General features: G+C 32.6%; 1 protein-coding gene across 11 annotated transcripts in view; it reads left to right on the forward strand.

Annotated features, from left to right (window-relative positions):
- The window catches only part of LOC125062290 (potassium voltage-gated channel protein Shaker), a 197,330-nt gene that overhangs the window by 154,933 nt on the left and 14,773 nt on the right, over positions 1-27,624 (forward strand). For all 11 annotated transcript variants that reach the window (XR_007119234.1, XR_007119230.1, XR_007119229.1 and 8 more), the window contains 2 exons: positions 12,337-12,454; positions 27,433-27,536. Coding sequence is in view for 5 of the 11 variants with exons in the window: in XM_047668091.1 (XP_047524047.1) it covers positions 12,337-12,454; positions 27,433-27,536 (222 nt within the window). In the remaining 6 variants the exon portion in view is untranslated. The remainder of the gene's footprint in view (positions 1-12,336; positions 12,455-27,432; positions 27,537-27,624) is intronic.

The raw sequence follows: 27,624 nt of genomic DNA on the forward strand, positions 1-27,624 counted from the left end.
ATTTGGAGGTGATTACTCCGAGATTATCACCCTCAATCTGGATTAATAGAGTTACTACAAAAACACCGGTGACTCATGACACGTTTCTACTTCTAATGCATAAATAATAATTTGGCGGAAATAGTTTTGAATGCGTAACTTCATAAACAAAGCGGCATTACGCCAGATTGATAGTGTTGAAACTCAAATTACTTTAACATTTTCGTTTTGAAGTCAATTAACGATTATCTAACTAATTTTATCGCGTTTCACAAAAGCATTTTGTATCGTCAGATATTTTTTTGAAAGGCTTTTATAAAACATTTTCTAACAGAAGCGTCGAACAGTAATTTTAATCTGATTCTTTTAATATTGCCTCTCTCGAATTTCGCAATCTTCAAGGATTGTGTTAAGCATTTGACCTATAATTTGTTAGAGAAAAAAATATGAAAATATTTCCTGTGATGCTTAAAATAGGCATCTGATAAACTATCCCTAATTAAGCCAGCTAATTTTTGAATATTTTATCTAATTTTGAATCAAGTATACAGTATTTACAATTTTCTTTACTTACAAAGTTATATAAAAATTATTAAAAAAAAATGACAACAAATTTAAAAAGGTCCCTGTGACAGTGTCCCTTTAACGCTGGCAGCATTTCCTCGCTGTATTGCGATACTTATTCGCTGTTATCTAATAAATAAATGTTATACAGAATGCTAGCTACGCCCTCGTGTATATTGTACCTACATGGCAAATCTGATACGACCTCTTCAGCAATAATCTTTTTCAGTAAATGGAGGAAATTATACACCTAAACCTTCCCCAGGAAAGTGGTAGCACCACTGCTGTAAACAATTTTTTTGAGTTGATCGCGAGACGAGATTTCATGAATTTTTTGAAATGTTGGAATTCTTCCGATATAAATTATATCTATAAATAAATAGTGTTTATAATTTTGACAATCAAAAACTGTTTTTGATTTTGAGCTTTCGTATGTTTCAATTAGCCTATTTTATGGATTTTATATTTTACAGAAAATTATTCTTTATTAAAACTCACGAGAGTTATATTTTTCATTGTGACTTTAATAGTAAATTGCCAATTCATGTAAACAATACAAAATGGTTGTGTTGATTGTGCGTGACGTGACCCACTCGAATAACATTCCACCCTGGGTTAACGCTACGAAAACGCAAACCATAGGCTTTTTTTCATGAATTTAAGAGATCAAACGTGATTTTATGTTCTATAGTATTTGCGAAGATATGGAACACACTACTTCTCAAAGAAGCAGTAGATACTTAGCAGTCCAGACGTTCATAGAATTCATAATTCCAGATGTGTAAAACCTAAAACATAGAAAAATACTCATATGGATTTCCTTCCAGAGGTTCTAGTCACATAAATTTTCCACTTCTCTTCACAATTTTTTGTATCCTGTCCTCGTTTATTCTCACTCAGTTTGACGTCAAGAGCAATAATCTCGGTATTGCATTGCACGTCATAAGGCCTTAAGGAATTTATATGATCCTTCGCGTGGGACGGGAATTTATACTCATAATTTATCTCATTCTCTACACTACGTATTTCTAGGATTTATCATTTCTATATTAATTCTTTTTCATTTGGTAAGTAACCAAATTTTCTATTGACAGTACTCAAGACGAGATTGTCAAAGCAAAAATAACACTAAACTTCTACAAAAGTCTTAAATTATTTTTGACGATTTGTCAAAAATAAATTTGTAAATACAGAACTAACGACGTGGCATATTCCAAAAGTATATGATACATATGTACTCCTATTGAAATTCGTATACACTATGGTATATGCGATGGTGCGATATGTCGCACAGTACTCTAACTCAGAATGTATAACCAACTATACTCAGGAGACATGAAAGGGTTCGTGAGAGTTAACGGTCAACTCGTTACGTAGAAATGTCAGGTCATACAATTTCATATGACACGACGAGTACGCCGGAGAGTAATTACAGGCGTGGCTCAAACAAGTATTTTTAAAAAATCTGTTATTACTATAAATTTTTAATTAAGATAAAGAAAATTTTAACTCCAAGTATTTAATTGTTTCACTGTTTTGTAAAAGGGAAAGGAACTAAATAAAAATATTCTAGTTTAATATATGAACAATAGTTTCAATGTACAATTAAAACAATTGCTTGTTATGCGGATCCTAAATTAAATATAACAACACAGTACGTATTTAAGTAAAGTAACATAAAAATATAGTTTATAAACGTTGTGATTAAAAGATGTGGTATTTAAACTTTATTCTCTACTACTAGAGAAATTTCTTTGTATAGAGATTTAACAGAAATAATTTATGTTTAGTTCCGTCTATAAAATAGATTGTATAATGTCTACTGGAGTAAAAGGCTACAATTATGTTCTCTCAACTGTACCATCTTAAATGTTTATAGTTGCTTTTAAAACGCAATAAAATGATTATACAATTAAAATTGAATATTATAACTAATATGATTCTCAATATTAGTTAAATTTATACATTATAATTTTACGTTTTATTTTTTATTATTATTAGTATTACTATGTTAAGAAAATTGTAAACACTAAATATATGTTTAATTAAAATAAAAACTTACATTTAGAATATTAATATAATTAATATTTACATTATAATTAATATTCTCAATATAGAGTAGTAAACAAAAAAGGTATATAAATGCAACTGTCCGATAAGACAAAAGACGACAGAATTCTACTTCCTTATAATTATATTAAGAGTAATCTTAAATATGAAAAAAAATGTGTTTAGTCAACAGATTTTTTTTCAGAATACAATTTTTTATATCCCTTTGCAGCTTGCGAATTAAAATGATTGCTACCGTGTATTTCAATCGAAAAAAACTGTCCCGAACAATTCACAAATTTTAATATAATTATATCTGACTGAAATATTTAATAAATAAATAAAAATTTGCAGATACAAAGGAAAACGATTTTATTTGAGTTATTATTACTAGAGCTTATTGATAAAGATTTTCTAGGGCATTGCTGAATCTTGTTACAATTTTAAGATAGCAATTAACGCTTTTAACTAGAGTATTCATTCCCTAATATTGAGTTTACGTTGTGATGAAGAGACACAGATAAGTAATTTAGTAAATATCTCAATGATTCTTTATTTATTACAGATATGGCACTAACATGTTGACGTTAGTTAGAAAAGATACTATTATATAAGGTTATATACTCTTAGTTGCAGGTTTAGCTTTTTTACGATTTCCAATATAAAACAAAATGTTCATGAATTTTAATAAGATAACTTATCGCTCGCCATCTAAAAAAAAAGATCTAGTTTTTGCCCTTTTTAATTAATTAATACATGACAGGTGTATATATAAAATTATTTTTATTAGTAATCATAACAATCAAGCAAACAGTATTTACAATTTTCATAACCTACAAAGAAATAATAAAATTAATTAAAAAGAAAATTAAAACAAATTTAAAAAGTTAAGTTTGGTCCTTGTGGCAGTGTACCTTTAACGCTGGCAGTATTACCTCGCTGTATTACGATATAGGCCGGGAGATAGTGACACAAAATAGTTGGTCATTTGTACCAGTATGGCGGTTCTACAGGGGTCTTACTACGAAATGAAAAAAATAATTTTGATGGTCATAGCGCTGGTACCGGCCCAAGCGCGTGGGCGTTAGTCGAACTCGTCGGATTAAGTACGGCTTTCAAACGATTTGTTTCACAAAAATTCTAGTATTTTTTCCGATAGTCCATAAAAAATAAGAGGCGGCAGTGTCATGCCATACTTCTCCGGTGTGACTTACAGCCCGCCATACCAACACCAATGCGTTAATAAAAAAAAATCAACCATTTTTATTTACATGCTTTATATTAGCTTCACCTGCATGTATGTATGTATGTAACCGACTCCTTCGGACTCGATTTTGACCCACTTTTAACGGACATATTTAATTCAAACTTTGCGCACCTGACAAAGATCGATGACAATGCAATAATCCGAAAAAAAAATGAAAAAAATAAAAAAAAATTAACTAAAAAATTAAAAATAAATAATAGTTTAAAAAAACTAAAAAAGACGCTTTTAAAGCACGTCAAACTAAAAAGTGAAAAATAATTCCTAATTTAGGCTGAAAATGGTAATGAACAAAAAATACTGGTATTATTGTGAAAAAGCGTGGGTTGCTCGATAGACGAAAAATATGGCACAGAGCGCCATAAGAATTTTATACAATTTTATAATCCTATAACCATTTCGGTCAAACGGACTTGCGAGCTAAATATAGCCCAGACAATATATAAGAATGGCTAGTTTTATACCCGAAATTTATCATTCAAGTTAATGAAAGGATTTTTAAGCACTTGGGTAGGCCTATTAGAGGCATTTAGAAGGTAAATTGGATCATGTTAAGCGAACTGAATAATCCTCTGGAACGAAACCGTCGAAGCGATTATGTGAAATATATTCAAGCGTGGAAATCTTTTTACTGAATAACATACTTTATAGTATGTGCTTTATTTTTTTTACTAGCTTTTATTACTAGCTTTTATAATCTATTTTTATGACACGATTTTTCAAAGTGGAATTTCAATACTAATAAGCTTATCGATGAATATATTTTTAAAAGACACTTTAAACAGTATATAACTCATAAACCAAAACCAGGTTAGATGTCTCCCCATCTCAGATGTCCAGCCTGCGGGGTCCGAGCCTTGACGTGATAAGCTTAGTAATTGTGGTGCAAGCTAGCATCATGTTGAAACGAAACGTACATAGAGGTGGCCATTCTTCCGGCTACCCCATTCGGGTCAAATCTCGCCACCTGCTCTCAAGGGCCGGTGCAAAAGTCTGGAGGGCGCAAGCTTCATGATTCTGACGCTTACGCCGAGGAGAGCAAGGATAAACTTACTGACTTATTATTTATACTTTATACTTACGATCGCATGTGTCCTGGACACGATACATGCGATCGTAGGATGAGGCCAATAATCCCGGATTTGACAGAATTCAAATAAGTGACAGTGATCAGGCGAGCGCAGTCTGTGTATTACGCCAGTGCCCTGTATTTCAATGGACGTGTTTAACGATCATCGAGTCGACGTGCGGACGTCCAACGCTGGGAGGCAATCGGATTCCTTCGCGATCTTCATGGTCAGCATTCTGGAGTTCTCGCAAACGAACCAGAAGTGGCGATTTTGGAGACAGTACAATCAGCGAGTCGTCAGTTTGGACTCCACTAAAAGTTGCTACAACTAGAAGAGGAAGAGAGAGAGAAAAAAGCCAGAGGGTACATTGGCATGGCGCCTGCCAAGTCTGCCCTATTTAAAGGCGAAAAAAACGGAAAAGGAGGCTTAGGCTGAGGAGGAGATCCTAAAAAGGTCTAGATGTCAAATTTTTAACTTATTGAGTGAGATGTTTTCCGTTAAAAAAACATCCTGTATCGCTACACCTCTCTTCGATGACACTCTCCTTAAAGCCTCAGGTAGCATTAGGATACTGGGCGTTGACATATAGAATGACGCGTTGAGATATCGATTTAGTTTCGCGGTCATTTGGAGGAAATGCTATGTTAGCCTCTAAGCGCTCCTTGCAACTATAAAGCGCAAATTCAGCCCCTCATGGAGTACTGTTCTCACCTTTGGGTAGGAGCTCCCCAGTACCAGTTCCTTCGGCTTGACCGTATTCCACGAAGAGCGATTCGAATCGTCGACGACCAGCTACTTTCCGAGCGGCTTAATCCCTTGGCGTTGCTTACAGATGTGGGATCTCTCTGCTTCTTCTATCGCATTTACCATGGGGAGTGTTCAGACTTCAGAGGTGATCAGACTAAAAGTTTAATAAGTTTTTTTTTATCTTTGATATTAATTCAATCTACCACTCTACCAGACTCAGACTAACACGCCTATATAGTATGTCTCATGCAAACGCGTACGATAAGATATGAATACGCAGTATGCGTTCTGTCCCAATCTAAAGGTCGATTTACATCAAACGATCATAGAGCTAGAGCTAGAACAAGAGCATTCTTTCGTAATCTTTTAGTGTAAACGAAAGCTAGAGGTATCGATGTACATCAAACGAACATAGAGCTAGAGCTAGAACAAGAGCATTCTTTCGTAATCTTTTAGTGTAACCAAAAGCTAGATCGAATGTTCTTTGCTCATTCGTGTCAATTCTGTGGTTAGTATTGGTAGTGCTTCGTTATGTCTGACTCTGACAGCGATATCATTATTGCAAGTGCTGCATTTATTATTTTGTCGCGAAAACTCAAAAATAAAAGAAGGAAGAGACGTTGGTGGGTTACAAATTTAATGCATCGAAGGATACTGGATAATGTAGGTGAAACAATGACGGATATGCGAAAACAAGAAGAAAGTGGACAATTCCAAAACTTTTGTAGAATGGCGCCGGAGGATTTTGATCATTTACTATCTCTGACCATCGAAAAAATTCGAAAATCAAGTACGAATTTTAGAGACTCGATTCCTGCAATCGCTAGAACACAAGAACGCTTTGAAAAGACCGCTCAGTGGCGCGAGCACGTCCGAACACGCTAGAACGATCTAAGCAACTGTTCGCGCGCTCTTGCGCCGTTTACATCAAGCGAACGAGCATTCTTAGAATATTCTATAGAATCTTTGCGAACGCACTAAGAACAACGAAAGAATGCTCTACGCCTGTTTACACTAGAAGAATTTGATGTAGTGGGGATAGAATGAGCATTCGCTCGTTTGATGTAAATCGACCTTAACGCGCTTGCGCTACGTCACTGATCACGCTAGACCGATGTGAGACGCAGTATGTGTTCTGTCCCGCTCTAACGCGTATTGGCCGCACCTATATTAAGTCATTGTGTGTTAGGTTTTATTTTCGTTACGGAATTTCTTGATTCGATCGCCGAGCTCAAAGCCGCTAAAATCTATGAAATAGCTTAAATACATAACAATTGTAAGGGCTAGTTAAACAGTAGGAAATTAAACACTCCAATGATGACTTCACTATAATTCACTTCACTGATTTTACGTAAACTCTATAACTTCAAACATGAACAAAGGATTTGCCCGTGCGCATGTGTTACTCTTTTATAATCCATTCCAACTCCATCCCGACCATCCCACTTCTAGCAGTTGTTCGAGTCAATTCGTAAACAACAGAACGATTCAAATGAGTAACTATTGCACATGCGCACTTGTAGCAAGATTCTTAAGACTATGTTTCATAAAAAATGTTTAGAATTAAATTAAATAAATATTAAAAGCTAACACATTGAATTTCTGTTCTAGTAATAACAATTACAGTAATGCATGCATGGCACTTCAGTAAAGAATAAAATATTAAACGTTCTATAAATGTAAAATCAAAGCACCTGTTTCTTGAACTTTTATTCACACATTTATTGTTTGAAATTGCGAATACTAATGTATGTTTTTCAGGGACATTTATTATTTACCACAAAGAATATGTCCATATGTTACAAATATGTTATTCCATATAATTAAATATGCGTTGACAATGAAATGCTGTTCTAGTAACAACAATTATAGTAATGCATACATGGAACTTCAATAAAGAATAAAATATTAGACGTTTTATAAGTGGTTGTTTAAATAAATGATAATACCTTACCTATTTCTTTAGTTCAATGCCATGCGACTGTTTTTCACACAGCTATAGTGTTTCAAATCGCGAACATTTATTTACACAACGTTCAAATATACAACGAATGATTAAGACAGAATCTATAGAATTTTATGTTCTACTCTGGATAAAGAAGACAACCTCAAATCATTGATGCTGTATGAATAAAAAGTATAGAAGGATTACGATAGATATTTTTTGTCATGCTATACCTATTATAATTATAAATTACTATATTAACTAAAAGGTTAGATGAAAAGTCTTGCCTATCACGGTTACCTAAGCTTTGAAGTTTAAATGCCTTACTGCCCTTTGCTTTGTTAAATTCGTAGCGTGCACTTTATTAAAAATGCAGTACTACATGTAGCTTCTCTAAAGGCCGTGTCTCTAAACACACTTGTCTAATATCTTTAAGTCAGTGACTAATTTTAAGCATCTTGACCTGACATGCGTTGCTTAAATACAAGAGTGCTAATTTGCAAGTGCTGAAAAAAACATTTTTTACACTAATATTGTAGATGCGTATTTTGTTAATATGTAAAACATCCTGAAAATAATAATTTCAACGTTCCTTAAAAAATCACACTGTATAAAGAAATACGTCAAGGTTAAAATAATAAAGTGCATACAAACACCCTTTTGAGTCCCACATATTGTATTCAGTAATAGCCCTACCCATTAAATTGTCAAGATCAATCGTCGATGTGTAATTATACGTATTCGTTCTACTTTCTTGGTCAAGTTGAGCGTCAGTCGTAACATTTAACTTTGGCAGTCAACAGTTTTAGTTCAAATTTTTCTTCGGATTTAGTTTTGAAATTCTTTTCGGAAATAAATACTCAGGAAAATGATAATGTAAGATATTTCGATATAGGTCTTAAGTATTTCGTTACAAACAAATTTTTCCTCTTACGTTTATTAATACTTCTTACATTTAGGAAGTTATTTTAGTCCGTTTTTTAAATTCATATTTTTCGTGTGAATACCTAAATATCTTTAATAATCTCAATAGATTATAATCACTAGCATGATAATGGTGTTCTTTATTTAGTTATTATAAATACAGAAATTTTTGTGACGGTGGAATACAAATTCGTTACAATTTCTTACGTCCATCGACGTGCCGTTCATTATCATTATAATTAAAAAACAACATTTACTGCTCAAATTAACTAATTTCATTAAATTACATTAAATAAAAACGACGGGTTGCACTCCGGGAGTGCCAGCAGAAGTGAAAACTTGAAAATTAACGTTGTGCATTTTTGATATTTTAGAATGGTTAAGGAATAATTTTGCACGAATTGCTTTAATTATCCGTATAAAAGTACTATCATTTATGTGGTAGAATACAATATTTATTTATTGTCGTACACAAACATGACAATTTATATTTTCGATCAGGTCACGTGTCCTGACGCGAAATTTAACATTTTTTACCCATTTCAAAAAAAGTGTACCACGCCGCTAAAGAAGTTTTCACTTCAAAAATTATTTTAGGTTTTCGAACTAAAATACTGTGTTTTCATCGAATACCCTCTCACATTTTATGTAAATACCCTCAAATTGTGAGGAGTAAAATATATACTTTTTATATGAAAACGTAAGTTTTTTTGTATAGATAATTATGAGTTTTATAGACCTTTGTTGTTTTTTTGGGTTATATTACTATATCGCTGATATTCTGGGTATTAGAAGAGTAGAAAATATTTTTTTCTGAGTTCTCAGTCTTAGCATTAAAGGTAGGTACTCAGCCTCACTGTCAGATTAAAAAATTTAAGCATATTCTTCAAATTCTTAACTAAACCCAAAATAGAAATTAACAATTCTTGTCTTAAATTAAAATTTTTGAAAATATTATGCAACATTTTAAACTAACTTTTCTACTTAAATACACACGATTTAAAATACAATGTTAACGCATCAATTAAACTCCACACACCATATCGTTTCGTAATGTTCATTCAATTTTGGAAATCATAAGTAAATTGCCATTGAATGGAGAAATCAGCGCAACCGTAACATGTTTACAAATCTGCCTGTCTGTATCAGAATGTTTAATGTTCAGACAGAGGATAAATTACCTCGAAAACATGTCGATGCATGTTACCTTAACTGACAATCACAGCCAATTCCAACAACTCAACGGACCTGTTAAACCTATTATCTATTTCACATTTTGATTAAATTTGGTTAGTATGAGGAATTTTCATACCAAAATGTTTCACTTATAATTTAGCTTAGTATTGTGTTGTTGCGTTCTGCGTTGGTAAACGATTTTCTATGCAATTTTGAAGTTCTGTCGCTTTGGGATCGCGCGGTATAAAAAAAATAAATATTGAACCGGGATCACAATTGCTTTGATTACCGTGTTCTGATGCTGAACCCATTCTAACAGATAAAGCGAAATATATAGCGCTTAATAACCTATGTACATTATAAGCATACCCCACAACCATACCCTCACATTCACACAATCACACAACACAGCCGAATATGGTATTACTTAGATATATTTAATATTTTTTATAGATTTTTTCTTTCCAAGTTTTGTAAGTGTTTGAACCTTTTTGTTTTTATTATTTTCCATTTTTGGCTAAATCTTTAGCAAATTTTTTTTTCGTGATAACGTCTTATGAATTGATGAACGCCCGAAAAACATAACTCATTGTCATGTTCCGCCTGAGGCGAGCGTGCAAGCGAGAGCGCGGAACAAGCGATAGAGATAGATAGAGCGGCATTCCATTGTTTATTACAAGATCTATTGCAGCAAAAAAGGTAAATAATTTTAAACATTGAAATAGCGATATAATCTCATATATTTGTTCTTTGATTATTATAAAAAAATCATAAATCTAATTATTTTTCATCAATGTTTTCTTATGACGTTATCACCATTTTTTTTTTGTTATATATAATTAATGTTAACTGTAGAAAATAAATATCACACATTGACAGCTGTCGACTCAAAGGTATTGAAAGGTAGTGTTGTGACGCGCTGCGATTTATAATAGATATTTAATTTAAGATCAAAGCCTTAAATTGCTAATTAATATTGTTCTTCCTGACTGCGTGGCTCTAGTGTTAGAACCTAGTTGCATATGACAAAAAAATATTTAAATAAAAGTATTTTTTTTATTTAATACCTAATTTAACGTAAAAAAGAGCTATATTTTGTTAATCGTGAGTCCACTATTCAATGGAAAAATCCATTGATAGTTAAAATAAAAAGTTATTTTTTATGAGGAAATGCCTAAAAAGAAAATGATACAAAGCTGGAATTGCCCAGTTTGAAAAACAATGTAAGAAGACTTTGTTAAACGGCAAACAAAACTTTAGAAAGACTGTACACAGTGTGCGACAAACGTTTGTGGGGAAAATTGATAAAAAGCTTTGGAGTTTTTGAGTGTTGAACACTTAAGCTTGTCGAGCAAGCAAGCAATTGTTGTTATTATAAATTATGGCAGGTTACTTAATTTAACATGGATTAGCGCGAGTCAAATAACAACGAGGGCTGCCACGATAGAGACTTTAATAATAAAATAATCTATTGTTGGTTACACATTGTAACAATCTACTAAAAAATCATGCTTATTTCATTTGGAATACATTTTGAAGCCAGGCATCCACTCCTTTGTTGCTCCAAGGCCTCCAGACCTATAAATCCGGCATTCCAGATCAATTATTGTATTGATTTAATGACCGAGTGAAATTCTGTAATTTCAAATATATTTTTGCCAAGGGAGCGTTCAAGTATTACGTAACGTATTTTGGAAGGGGGGGGTTCTTTTATAAAACGTTACGATGCGGGGCGGGGATTAAATTACGCGTTATTGTTAATATTTTTTTTGACTTACACCACATAATAGTAACTAAAGAGTCCCTAGGTGGTCACGAAACGTTTTACTATACTTGGGTACAGTACTGTACTTGGGTACTGAAAAACGTTTCGGCGAGTTACATGGGGGTGGGGGGGGTCAATAATCTCCAAAAATTGCGTTACGTAATACTTGAACGCTCCCCAAGGTAAGTTAGACGCGAGTAAAATTAATATTTGTTGCAAACAAGGACCTGCTCAAAGAGAATTTACATTGTACATAACGGAGGAAATTGCTTTATCTTGCAGAATTCAACTGGGTAGTTGGAAAATTTCTGAGATGGCTTGAGATTTCGTAAACGAATCGGTTTTAGTCGTAACTATTTTACAAGCGAGTTTAAATTCTGTTAAACTGTAATTTTATGTGTAATTTGCGCATAACTTTTTAACAAAATGTTATAATTATAGTTTTAAATAAACTGTTATCAGTGTAAAAGAGAAATTCATATTATTATTATAAAGACTAAGGACCTTAGCCATTTTTCTATGTATCCTTTACTGAATTATGCTGATTTATACGTATAACATCTATGTTGTATTAGGTATCCATAAGAGCCTTTGTACTTACCTAAAATAAAGTCGTACTCAAACGTTATTCAAGGGATTAAATCTAAGAATTAGTAAAAAATACATTCACTCATTTTAACAGATTTTATATATATATATTATTATATATATAATATATAAAATAGATAATTTTATCATTTTAAACCAAATGATACATTTCAAATATACTAAAATAACTACTACTCAATATATATTATCATAGCGTAAGTTAATCATCTATATATATGTGCTTCATAAGTGTCTTTGTTAACAGGTCGCTGCCAAAACTATACAACCAAGAAGAAGAACAAGGGAAGCCGCCTCAAGGCGGTGTCGTCACCTTTGAGCCGATTGATCATGATCACGACTTATGCGAGAGAGTCGTGATCAACGTAAGTAACATTGATTTATTCCTTTTTCGACGTCATCTGTCTCTTTTCATCATAACATGACAGGAGATGAAAGATTACTACAGTTAAAATAGAGCAGTTAGATCTTTTAAGCTATTGCATAGATTTCATCGCGGGTATTGAGCGCAGCGACCGAATCAAGAAATTCCGTAACGAAATAAACCTAACTCACGATGACGTAATATAGGTGCGGCCAATATGCGTTAGAGCGGGACAGAACTCATACTGCGTCTCACATCGGTTTAGCGTGATCGGATAGGCATGTTAGTCTGAGTCTGGTAGAGTGGTAGATTGAATTAATATCAAAGAAAATGAATTAATATTTTTTTTTAAATACTGCAAAGAATAAATAATTTATTATATTGCATAAGTTTATAAAAAATGCTATGCAATAGCTTTACCGCGGCAGTCCCCGAGTGCCACACGTATTTTTTTTATTTTCTAGTCTTTAAGACATGAAGCTTCATCTACCAAAAGGTTGTCACGATTGATGAAACATTCCAAATCGTAAAGAGAACTTTACCAGCGATGATTGACTTAATACTTTAACACAATATAATTACATTTTGTCAACATAATAAAGATACACTACACAGAGCTAGGTATTCTCAGGACCGGGTTGCAACGCTTTAGGTTGGTTGTATTAATAAGTTTTATTTACTTCACAGTAACAGCCTCTAATGTATATTTGATTGATTTAATCAATACTTCAATTTAATTATTTGGAATGCAATGTTTTGTTGCACAATTTTAGCTTCTTAATGTCATATACAAATGTGTAACCTTTAAATAAATATTTGCGAAGCATACATTTATTAAGTGAAATGACAAACTTAATGTCAGAGAGACATTAAGACATTAATTCTAAACGTTATCGAGAAGAAATTTCCAACTTTAACAATCGATTGATCTAATACGACTATTACCTTGTTAAATCGACTCCGATTTCCAAGGAAAGGTCATTACCGATTACAAGCCATATGACTCTTAGCTTCGATTTTCATTTACTTGTAGATGTTTTCCAAGTGCGTTATTATTTAAAAAGGAGATTATAGTATTATGTTAGAAACTTGGGTTAAAAATGGGCAGCAGTGACTGCCCTTTTTGGGTGTCCTCAATGTCGTTTGCCCACCTATCTTTTAAAAAAAGACTCAATTCTGTCAAACAAGACGTATAAATTTATAACTTAATTTAACAATTGTCGTTTATAGACCAGTGCAGATAGCCTTTAAAATAAATAAAAAGTGAAAAAAATTACAGTAGGATGAAACCCATTAGAAAAGGAGGGGAATATGATAAAAATGAAAGGAAAAATAAATTACGGTCGATCTGAGGTCGGGAAGGGGTAGGGGGGGGGAGTTTTAAGGGTAAAAAACGGTTTATCTCGATTTCCGGCAAAACTAAAAGTCCTATCGAAGAATGTTAAATGGCAAAGTTGTAGGCAATAAAAAGATCTACAACTTTTCTCAAAATTTAGGTGAAAAATTCAAAAAACCAACTTTTTGGTTTTTTATTTCTATCTTTTACAAAAATTTATTTTTTTAAACGAAATTTGGTGAAAACTTACCTTATTATGTCCCAAATATACTGTAATTTATTTGATTAAAAATATTTATTTTTTCACCTTATTTTGAATTAATATCGAAAAAACACCCTAATTTTCAATAGAAAATTCTGACGTCAAAATTTCAGCTTTTTTCAAAAAGTTGATGTGCTTTCAGTGCGTTGAAATCTCTACTTTTCTGTGGTAAAAAAATATATATATATTACCATAGTAAATCTTCTCAGAAAATGCAAAAAATCGTATGCAGTAACGCCCAGACCCGTCATCCCCTTCCCTACTTCTCTATGAAATACGAAAATTTTAGCCCATCTAAAGGCTAAAAATTTTTTTTAGGTCACTCAGGTATATATAAGTTATCTTAAAATAGTAATAAATAGGCATCTAATTATAATTTAAAGAAGATTCATAGAGAAGTAGGGAAGGGGATGACGGGTCTGGGCGTTACTGCATACGATTTTTTGCATTTTCCGAGAAGATTTACTATGGTAATATATATATATATTGTTTTACCATAGGAAAGTAGAGATTTCAACGCACTGAAAGCACATCAACTTTTTGAAAAAAGCTGAAATTTTGACGTCAGAATTTTCGATTGAAAATTAGGGTGTTTTTTCGATATTAATTCAAAATAAGGTGAAAAAATAAATATTTTTAATCAAATAAATTACAGTATATTTGGGACATAATAAGGTAAGTTTTCACCAAATTTCGTTTAATAAAATAAATTTTTGTAAAAGATAGAAATAAAAAACCAAAAACTTGGTTTTTTGAATTTTTCACATAAATTTTGAGGTTATGTGAAAAATGTGTGAATACAAAAGTTGTAGATCTTTTTATGACCTACAACTTTGCCATTTAGTTTTCTTCGATAGGACTTTTAGTTTTGCCGGAAATCGAGATAAACCGTTTTTTACCCTTAAAACTCCCCCCCCTACCCCTTCCCGACCTCAGATTGACCGTAATTTATTTTTCCTTTCATTTTGATCATATTCCCCTGCTTTTCTAATGGGTTTCATCCTACTGTAATTTTTTTTGGTTTCAAAAATTATCGGCACTGGTCTATTACGGAACATAACAAAAATAAAATTGTAGGTACAATGAAGGTACATTAAAACTAAAGCCTGCATTGTATTTATTTTCCTGATAATATAAGGCGCTATGTATCACTAGAATGTGTACGGCTACATCTCCCCTAGATGCATGTCCTATTTAATTTTGGTAAGACTTTAGGTTGTAAGCTCGGTATGTCGGTGACGTATGACAATATACCTCAAACATCTTAGGAATGTCTTTAGGAAGTTCGCCTGAGAATTGTTACAACAAAATATATTCATTTTATTAAACATTCAAACATTTCACTGACTCCGTAACTTCATAAAATGTTTGTATAGTTTTCACAGAACTCAATAAGATCTTTGTTGACGCACCAATCAAATGGAGCTGCGATAAAGCTTAAAGTTCTTGCTTTTAACTAAAGTGCTCGTTTGTCTCCTGTCAAATTGTCTTTCTGTCGTAATAAAATGAGAATGAATATTTTTGCTAAACATTTTACATACCAACAAAAATTAAGAATGATGTACGATATTTTGCTGGATTCGTTTAAGAGTACCGTACTTTCGATACTAATATTTAAAAAAACTGCCGTTATCTAACGGCCGTAATGTAACGTTGGGTGACGTCACCCATACGTTGTCTATAAATCGGAGTAGGTTTTTCTAGAGAACGTTGAGTGTCACCGTAACGTCAAATAGCGGTGCTGTCATTTGCAAGACGGCCGTATTAACGGCATATTAACAACCGTAAAGTGATGTTAACGGCACCGCTTTTCTAGGAAACCGTAGCTTTAATTGTTGAGGCCTTTAATTTATCAATAATAAATATAAGTATCATTATGAAAGTCAATGCAGTATTAGGATGCAATCACCAAACAGTACACGAGCTCCATGGTTTTCTACTCGTTAGGTACTTATTATTGCCAGGGGATCAGCACGTAGCACAAGTATAGAGCACTATAGAACATGCTGAATTGACTTGTACAATATGCCTTTTGCAGTATTACAGTGTTGCATTGTGAGCTTTAATTATAACAAAACAATGTGACGGGAAAGGTTAAAATTTTACCGACTTGTGAATGCAGTTTTATTTTTATTCAAGGCAACAATGTGAAAATAACTTCATAAATTGCGAGACAGAACGTTGTGCGTTCGACATCGTTATAAAATATATGTAACTCACTTTTGTAATTATAGTGTTCAATATCTATTAAGATGTAGATAATTATATATATTTTATTATAACTCATTCTTAAAAACGTTTATATTTATAGGAATAATATATAATTTTTAAAATATAAATTAGAAGATCAGTAACGGTATGTATGTGGTATTATTGGATATGTTTAAGCTGTGTTTGTATATGCCCACAAATTTATCGGGAATTCAAAGTCTTCCTGATATTATTGATTTCAATTACAACTTAGGGAACGTTTTATAGAAATAAGTTTAGTACTTTAGGGACCCATTTATATAAGGGAAATGTATGATATCGGAATCTGTAAATAGTGTTGACAAGTATTATAAATGGGATTATTTTTTTAAAATCACCTTTATGTTATTAATAGTTACTTTAATATAAGCTGTGTGCGTGTTTCCGAACCTGGGCTCAGCAGCGATTGATATTAAATTTGATAAGCGTAAATAACATTTACTATGGCGAAAGAAAATATTGCGAATCTGGCATAGAAGATGTTGGTCAGGCAACGAAGGCCCATCCTACTTGCATATAAAGAAAAAATACAAATAAATGCTAATATGATATAACTTATTATCTAAATACATTTTCATACCCATTTTTCGGTTTTCTATTTTGGGAGTAATAATTCTCAATCGATTTTATTTAAGATAAATGTTTCTTTACGGACTTTATACAACAAGCTAGAAAGACAATTTAAATTTTGAATATAAAAATGAATCGGTTATCCAATGCATTTTTATTTAAATGCTAAGACAACATGCTCATACTATTGCGTATCCCCCTTAGTGGTTCTGGTGACTTTAGTAATTATGTATATATATATATTATAATTATTATTATAGGCATTCAAAAAATATATAATAAAAAAAAGGCGAAGGGTCTAAAACACAAACAAATATAAATCAATTATAAAATAAGTTAAAATAAATTTACGTATTTCTCACATAGTTTATGCAGTTATTTGTATACCTTTAATAGTCATTGAAAACTGCGCGTGCGCAATTAAACCTCTCAATTGTGGTGGTGTTTATTACCAATGCCGCGAATGTTTACAGACAAGTTCTAAAAGCGCCAAACGTCTTAATAACGAGTTAAAATCTACGGAATGTCTAGATGTAAGTTGTTATAAATGTCGATACAGAGTTTTGTATTGTGGCCCATGAAAACCTCTGACCATATCATTATATAGGTACATATTTTGTAGCCACTTCGCTGAGAATCGAACCCTGAACTTCACGTGCACTCCGATTAAGATCAAACTCATGGAGCTGATAGAAGCCTTACTAAGATTTAAGTAATAATGATAATAGCCTTTCAATTCAGATACTTTTAAATTCAAATTTCAATGAAACCTATTTCAATCTTCTTTTAGGTATCTGTGTACCCTTTTTTGGCAAAGGCCTCCTTCGAATCCTGCCATTCCTCCCTGTGGCACTCTCTGCTGTGTACCAGCTGCTGTTTCTTTAATTTGCTCTATCCACCTTCAAGTTGTCTTCCTCATTTTCGTTTGCTGTACCTTGGGCACCGGTTTAGTTCTTTTTGATCCGCTTTTCTGTTCCTCTTGCCATGTTCCCCGCCCATTTGCACTTCAGTTTATTTATTTTTAATGTAACATCTATTACCTTAGTTGTTTTTCTTAAAGCGGTTTGTCTACTTGTTTCTTCCCTATCATACATCGTTCCATCGATCTTTGACTTTGACACACCTGTAGCTTTGTATGCTGCGCTTTAGTAGGCGCCTAAGTTTGAGATCCATATGTTAGTACAGGTAGTATAAAAGCTTTGAAGAGCTTACTTTTAATTACCAAGCTCGTCTTATTATTTTTAATGACTTCTTTAAGCGCCCAAAAGCTCTTACATGCTTCCATTCTTGTGTCGATTTGTTTAAAGTTTTAAGTAATTTCTCCCAAGAACGAATAGACGTTCTTTCTATTATTGTTTTCTTAGCAACAAAAATATATTTCAAATGAAACATTCTTGTTAAATAACGTTTGAAATCTCAGGCCTTAGTTTTAATTAATTTTGAATATCAGCTTTCGAAGCGACAGTGTTGATCACTTCATTCACGGGTGACCCACTTCGATAAACTACTTACCGATATTCTACGAAAATGTATGTCTTTTTGTATATGCTATTAATAAATCAACCGTTACATACATTAGTAATTAAAAATTCCATAGAAACCATCTTTGAACTAACGATCTCTGTTTATAACAGCTTTTTACAATTTATAAAAGCCAATTTGAAGGGGCCAAAATTTACGCTCCATTTAAGAAAATTCGTACATCACGTAAGCTTTCGTTCCCCGAAGCTTACCGTTGAACAACAATTGTTTTGTAATAATTTAGTTAAAGAGAGTGTTGTCCTAGTGGTCAGCGCGCCACACTTATCCCTGAGGTAGTAGATTCGATCTTCGGCTGTGCACCAATGGACCAAACGAGTCGACAGCGAGTGTCAGGCACAAAAAGCTCACCTACTTGTCTATTAGAAAAAAACAAGTTTGATGCCCAGACCTTAAAAAGCCATATCGTTTTTTTATTTAATAATGCGATAATTGCCTGGCAAATTTATTCTGAAATTGTAATCATTGTTCTATCGAATCAATCTAGATATAGCGCGTATTGTTGATAGAACGCATTGTAATAGTTGCTGTGACGTCAGACCCACATCAACAGTGAGAGGAAACGATACAAAATTAGCTTCCTACATCAAAGGCCCGCTTCCTCATCGGTGAGAACTGACTTCTGCTACAAGTTCTATCAAAATTGAATGATATCGTATAAGTCGAACGCAGTCAAAACTCAGCCATAGATAAGAAAACTTAAATAAGTGTTGCAAGTTGCTAAAGCGTTATATAATATAGGTGTTATCATAAAGACCCTCTTCCTTCATTAATATTTACTGGGATGCGAAACTTTCGCGACAAACAATTTTAATTAATTAATTAATTAATTATAAAATTGTAATAGTGCGGTTTTTTTATAATTAATCAATCTGAATGTACCACTGCAAATAAACGATTTATTATTATTATTATTAATGTTTATTACTATTTTTTTTCGTTTAATTTACCCAACCGTTTGCTGCGATCATCAGAAATTAGCAAATAATAATAATTTTTAACAAGTAATCTCGAATGAAATAAAAACAAGGTAAATTACAAATCAAACATTGCGACATTAACAATTAGTGCCGTGCACATATGTCCCATACAATTAACTTCAGTGATTTATGTATCTGCAGGTAGGTAATTTAAAATGCTATCGTTCTGTTAGTGCTTACATATTAAAAACGTTGGGATTTATCAGCAGTGTACTAGTACTACTGTTAATGCTAATGAACTGTTCAATGGAAATTTAGAACCTTCTTGTATATTGACATATGTCAAGCTCTATTTCATATAAACAATCAATTTGTATATAAACAATCGCTGTGAGCCAAAAATCGAATCGTTACTTTATTATAACACTTTATTGTTATACTCATTATTATAACAGAAGGAACGACACAAAAAAATAACAATAAAAACAATAACTAACCTTAAAATATAAATAAAGTATATTATTAAAAGGAGTCCCTTTAGGCAAGGTTCCGAAGATACTGGCAGCGTTCCCCCTTTGAATAACTATAATACTTATTTGTCCGGGGTAGCTCTTCGGTCTCCTGTGATGTAACCTTTTCGCTATTTCCTTAAATAGTCTTATAATGCTAGTACCCCACGGACCAAGCGTCTCGACACCGAATGGGACAAAATCATATTCGGATAGTAATAATAATATTTATATTATTACATATACTCCTAAATTTAATAAAACCTTATTAAGTTTTTTGCAATCATTTTAATAGTATTATTCTAAACTCTAATAAGTATCGCTTACGCAACATTTTATCGGTACAAAATAGCCTCAAATACCCCTTCAACTTCATGCTTTTCAGATCTCATCGAACTAGACTCCATCTCAAGTAACCTCTCCAGATAAGTATCCATAACAATGCCTATGAAATCTGTTGATACCTCTATGGAAATCTCTTTAGAGCTTTTCATTATAGCATTATCATAATATGACAAAAAGAGGCGAACAAATAATTTAGAAGAAAGTTAGCCTATATTTTTATATAGGTATATATATCGGTATATGGACTATCGTTCCTAAGATTAGCGTTTCACTATACAAACTCTTCAGCTTCATAATATTAGGAACGGTAATCTGACACAGATGACACGCAATATGAGCGAAACAAATATTTGTGTCAGATACACTTGAACGAAGATTAAAACACTGGATTTAGATGGCTTAAAATAACGAATTATAAATAGTTGAACTTGCTTTCAGTGATCGCGGTGAAACGAACATCGTGTTGCGACGATGTTTTGTATAAATAAAAATGATGCTTTATCTCAAACTTTGGTTTTGACAATATCAAAAGAATGTTTAATAGCTTTCATAATTTTTGTTAGACTGCTGGTTCCTTTTCACTATCTCGAATCGAAATAAGAAAAACGTTTTCTAAAACGTTGTCTTGAATTTTTACCGTTTAATTTGATTGCCTATTTAGACTATCATTGAATTGATGGTGCTCTATAAGTCTTAATGATTCATGCACCATTACGTACATGAATATACAATATACACACAATAACGTTTGAGGCACTTAATTAAAAAAATGAAGGGAATTCCACCAACACTTTAAGAAGTTTTAAATAAATAATAAATATAAAATTTGGCATACTATTGATATTTTTGGCATTGTGTGATGTATAAATATTACTGTAACAAATGAACCTCGTCCCGTCTTTCAGTCCGCCTTTTAGTTTGAAGAGTCTTGCCAGATAATGGTCAAAATCTTTTTGTTTTATTAGTTACAATTGCATATCTAAAGTACACTTTTGTAATATTGTAATCAATATACACATCTAAAAATAAAGTCCTTGATAAATGGTTATGATGTAAAAAGCGAAGATCACATTTTAGGTTGCTAGTCATACTCTGAGCCGCCTGAGGCAAGCGGTGTATGTCTCTACTTACTTTCAGTTAGAGCCGGGAAATATTTACCACCTCCACAATATCTTGTCGACCTTCAACATCCATTTCACAATAACCCTGCAAGCCATCCTATAACCATGAATACATCCCTTCTGATAAACGTTTCCAAACGAATAATCACGTCACTCACTAACTATAAAAAGTTTAGAACCAGGAAACATTCGCGGTCTTATTTACAGCGAATACGACGTTATTAATTATAAAATCTCTTCATAAAACTGGACTGCAGCGCACCTCACGCCCTTGGTGAATACACAATAAAATTTATTTTTGGATTAGTACATTGCTAACCGCGGAGCAACAGCGCTGCGGAAAGAAATACCGCGATGGTCAGATCGGCTAGTTATATATTGAGCGTGCAATGGATTGTAAATACTGGAACGAAGATGCTTTGGTCTGATTTAACATTTTGTGACCTAGTTCCAGACTTTGCATGCTAAGCCTCAGTTAGCTGTATTTCCTTAAAGGAGTCCTTATCAGTAAAACCGACTAGTGAAGGTAGGTCGAGATATATTCCCTCGTGCGGACGGCGCTTAATGACAAATTTTACATTCAAATCAATTAAGTCCTGGTATCTTATGTCATGGAACTCTTCCGACGTTTGATTGATGGTTTTTATCAGCTTTTGTTGCATTCAAGTAAAATAATGTCAAACGTAACTAAATATACACAAAGCTACCGAATTTAAGACGACACTAGCGTATACATACTAACTTCAAACAAAAATTTTAATTTCAACTGTTATATTAGGTTTATAATTGGTTTGTGATTAACGATCGTAATTTTATTAGAGTTGCTTCCTCTATAATCTTGAAAACGGATATTGATATGACAATAGATCGTGGTTGTTGTGTAAAATATTAAAATACAGCCGGTTTAATACGTTTATTACTTTTTAGAACAATATAGTAAATACCGTTGTCTGCATAACGTTTCGTGAGCATTGTCTTTTTTTTTGATAATCAATGAACGATAAGGTGTTCAGCCTGATACAGACGAATATATACGCCTTCGACTTTTTCGGTTTCCTCACTTTACTTAACCGTGCGGGCGTCATTTAAATGCGCACATAGACAGAAAGTCCATTGGTGCACAGTCGGGGATCGAATCTACGACCATAGGGGTGAAGAAACAAATAACCACTATCCGTCAACTAAAGAATTTCAGACTGAAGGCTAAACAACTCGCCTATTTTAAAACAAAACATAATGAGAAATCTACCTGATTAGAGAACTAAACCACTCGTCTCTTTCTGTCTACTTATGGTTACGCTCTGAGGAAAGGAGACAAATTAGTACTGTACCTAAAACTGTGAATCCTAAAAGTTCTAGAAAATTCAAAAGTAATAATATACTCGAACGCTGTTTCACAGCTTGAAAGCATAGATTTCTCAATTGAGAGTTTCAATAGTTCTAGTATAGATAATCACGTGACGAAATAGATGCAGAATTGTCCTATTGGAAGTTAGGTGACTAGATAAACTAACCGAACGAATTACGAATTACGAATACCAAAGTAACCGAATCGATACTTTCAAAATACTGTATGCAGTAAGATTTGCAGACTTGGCACCGGGCGTTACGAATTGCCAAAAGCTGTATTGCGAAAACTGATTCACAACTCAGGGCAAATAGTATGATTAATGTCGATACTAGGCGGCGATCACACAGCAATATTTAAATGAAAACAGTGCATCACACAACTTTTAGATATAAGTAAAATTTACAAGACATATTTAAAACATTAACAGAGGTTAGTAATCATTATCTTTAAAAAAAAATTGTTTTGTATAGATATTAAGTGAGCAGTGTTGGCCTAGTGGCTTCAGCATGCGACTCACATCCCTGAAGTCGTAGGTTCGATTCCCGGCTGTGCACCAATGAACTTTCTTTCTATGTGCGCATTTAACATTCGCTCGAACGGTAAAGGAGACACATGCCTTAGACACATAAAGTCAACGGCGTGCGTCAGGCATAGAAGGCTGATCACCTACTTGCCTATTAGATTACCAAGTGTTCATGAAACAGATACAGAAATTTGAGGCCCAGACCTAAAAAGGTTGTGGCGCCATTGATTTATTTTTTTATAGATATTAAACAGTGTAAGGCGTTTCTTAAGTAAGACGAATACTTGAAAAATGGTTGCTGTAATTAAAGTAATTCTTATAAAATAGTACAAAACAAAGTAAAAAAAAAATAAAAAAGTATCTTTTTTTTCATTTTCACCTGATTATGCACTAGCCAAGGCTAAATGTAACCCGCCAAGCGTTGCATGTGTCCTTGGGCGGTGATTAGCAGTTTTTGTGAAATAATCCGCCTTTCTCGCTTGTCCTCTATCCATAAAAGAACTTTCAAATAAAATGTATTTAATTAAATTCTTTTTTATAACTTAATCAATGTATATTTTATTCACTAAGGCGTATTCGAGTTAATTAATTAAAAATATATTGCTTTTTAGCTTTTGAAGAACTTAAAAATATCGAACATTATGTTCATAAATTGGACAAAATCCGCTTATATATTTATGATAATACTAATGATGATAACCTAAATCATAACAGTGTTTTGTCTTTTTGCGTCATAAAATAATTTGACAAAATGAGGTTAGCGACAATTGTATTTAAAAATTTATTAAACAGATTAGTATTTCTGAATAAGTGGGATAGTCTAAAGGTCACCTTATGTCGTTAAAATGTTGTTTGTAGGAATCTGTCAAGTGGCCGCGTGGCGTCTTGGTCAATAAAACAAATCGACCACAACCATCTATTTGTGAAGGCGTTTCATTACTCAATGAATGTTATATTTACACATCGTAAAACCTAACTTTCAATGAGTGCGACTGAAAGGTTATGGTAATAGTTACCATAATACCCGTTATTGCATGCAATTGCAAGAAATAACAATTCAAATTATTTTTACTTTCATCTGAATGAAACGTCCAGATAAATCTAGACAAAACCAGATATAACCGCAGAAAGTAGTGTGAGATATTTTAGTATTTGCATAAATAATCTTGTTCTATTTATAATAATTCGCAGTGTTTACATGCCAGTAATATTCTTAGGATTTAAATGACCTAAATAAATCAGTGTATGATTGACGCTTTAATTATTTTACATTAATTACGTTTCCGCTTATATATATATATATATATATATATATATATAGATACTTATATAATGCTAATTCGAAGAATGTTCTGTCTTGTTAATACTTAAATATTAGAGGTTATATAAATATTTTCAGTAATATTACTATAAAAACTCCTACAAGAATCTCCTCTTGAGGAAGTCAATACATCCCATCATTCCATTTGTCCCTCCTTTCCGGAGAACGCGTTTTGGCCAAAATTCTGTTAAACGAGCTGGGTCTGGATATCCATAGTTGCTTCCCTCACACTTTAAGAGCGATTTTCGTTTAATTTTTATATGAATTATATTATTGTTTTGCTTAATTTATTTTTATTATTTCTTATAATATGTTAGGTTTGCCTGTAAGTGCTTGTCACATTTAAAATAATTGTATTTTATTTTTCTTTTATATTATATTTTTATAGTGTGCCGAGCGTTGGCAAGCTTTTATAAATAAATAAATACACTAAATACGGGCTTAGACACCACCCGGGGAGATATGAGTTTTTAATATTGAAATAGTTGCGTAGGAGTTTCTATATAAATAATGGGAGATATTAGTTAGTTGTGAAGTGATAACAATAAACACATAATATTCAACCACTTTAACACAGCTGGATGAATCAAATGCTTTTATTTTGAAAGCTTCATGATAATTGATAAGTAAATTGAAGATTTTTCCCAATTTTATTGATTTAAGTCAACGTGAATATAAATATATTTATATTCAATAAACACTATATAAATATAATGATTTAAAAAATCAGGAAAGTAATTGTATTTTTATTATTAATTAACAATAAACATTGTTTATCATCCATACCTTATAACAAAAGGTTTTTTCCGATATTGTTTACTTTACATTAAAGCTGTCATGTGCATTTATTTCAGGATCTTGTGATACACAAAATGTATAAATTAGCAATTTATTAGCTTCTATTCGCGGAATCATTTTTATAACCAATCTATAGAGAGCACATAACATAACAAAAATATTTTATAAATTAAATTGAAATAAAACAAACCAAATTGGTTCGTACACACAGCGCGGGTTAGAAGGTTACAATTATTCATACATTGTTTCTGTGTGCCTATAGAGAAAGAGGGTGTAAATAAGTTTTGGACTGACTGTTAATATGCTAAACAATAACCGGCATAATTATTATTATTATTCAACTTGAGTTCTTTGTAATAAAGTATTATTATTACAACCATTATAGTAACAATAGAATGCAAAATTTCTTTAGATAACTATAACAATGAATTTTATTGGAAACGATCCAGTACGTAGCGTTCATTATATCTTGAATTCAAAAGTACTCCGACCAAGTCGATAGGCTTTTGTAGTGTCGTCTGAGAGTCGTCGTCACTAATGGATCGCTTTGTTTAAAACACTCGTGACAAATAGTAAATAAGTTCTCAAGTATTTGTTATTACATTTGATTACCGAAGCGTTCATTATAATTAAATTTGAAATTTGTCCTCCGCCTCTGGTGAGAGGAACCCTTTTTTCACTTGGGGACAATTACGCATGATGCATAGTATACACAGCGAATTTGTGGAATTGGCTGTGTATACTATGCATGAATGAATCCAAGGTGCCACCGCTCCTTCTTTTTTAACCGCTTGTGGTATGGTGCATTGTTGTTTGTAATTCCTCCTAGAAAGATATTAGAGCGACTCATGGCCATGTGTCATACCTTTTCAGAATCCCTATTAAATGCGCCAAGCACCGTAGAGTATATTTTTTCACAGTGGGGTCCGAAGTGAACAAAAAGTTATGATTTAAATAAAAATTATATCGTATAACTTAATATTATCTTCAATACACTCTATAAATAGTATGTCTAACGCAAGGACTCACCAGTACCAATCTAGTGGATATTATTAAAAAGATACAGGATGTAGATGTTTTCGAATTTCAATAAGAATTAGTAAAAAAAGTCAATTTTCTTATAAAAACGCAAAATAAATTATAACTCTGCAGGGGTTGAGCTTAGGGACCTAGACCCAGAACAATTTTTTGGAGCTGATGACCCCATCTAACCCCTAGTTGCATTTGATCCACGACTTTTTGAACACCCTGTATATAGTAAATTATCTAAATTATAACAATATAGCTTCGATTACTCTATTAAAATCAGGAGGAAAACGTCAAAGCTCGGCATTTTTTTAATGATCGTAAAATTTAATACAATCGCAATATCTTGTAAAAGTTATGAAAGGAAAGAGATAAGGACTACTAGTCCAGCTTATAAAGAAATAATCTATTCAACTGCAGCAAGCAACTCAAAAGACTATCGTTGTAAGCTTCGATGGAATATAAAATTACAATTTTCAATAGCATTGATTGAGACTCAACGCCGACCCAAGTTTTCCTATTAAAAGTTTCTGCTCGTTAGAGAATCTTTGAAATTTTCATTTTTCCTTTGACGACATGGATACTCGTTTTCAACATCGCTTGAGATCGTAAATTAGTTAGAGCGAAGCGACAAGTTTATCGCAGATTTGTTTTAAATTTTTTACCATAATTCTTCTTGTTTGAAACACAGTATCTATACTATTATTATTTCAACTACTGAGAAGCACAGGTTATTATAGGAGTTACGTCATTTGCTTAGGTTTGAATGGACAATCAAAATCTTGGCTTTATTATCCAATCATTGCCGTATTGTAGGACTAGATTGTACTGAAGGAACTAAATTTACAATTTAATACAAACGTGCAATTGTCAATACTCGAAAATATTTTAGTATTACGTATATAATACAAACTGTTTAAAATTGTGTGAATATTACCGTCTGTAATGATCTAATTTATGTCTGCTCGTATAGATAGTAAAACAAAGCGTTGGAACGTGTCGCTTGATTGTGATTGGTCCTTAACCAACCACAATCAAACGATATCAATTGTTTTGTTTTCAGCTATACTTTAATTTTCCTTGCGTTTATCCGACTTTTTATTTACAGATAAGCGGCCTCAGGTTTGAAACTCAACTAAGGACACTTAACCAATTCCCGGAAACGCTGCTGGGAGACCCAGCGCGAAGAATAAGATACTTTGACCCAGTACGGTAAGAAATTCTTATTATTTTCCCACGTTTTACACCAATATACCTCATAATATACACAATGAGAAACGGATTTTCATACAGACAATAA

The sequence above is a fragment of the Pieris napi genome, chromosome Z (genome assembly GCF_905475465.1).
Source record: "Pieris napi chromosome Z, ilPieNapi1.2, whole genome shotgun sequence".
NCBI classification, from domain to species: Eukaryota; Metazoa; Arthropoda; class Insecta; order Lepidoptera; family Pieridae; genus Pieris; species Pieris napi.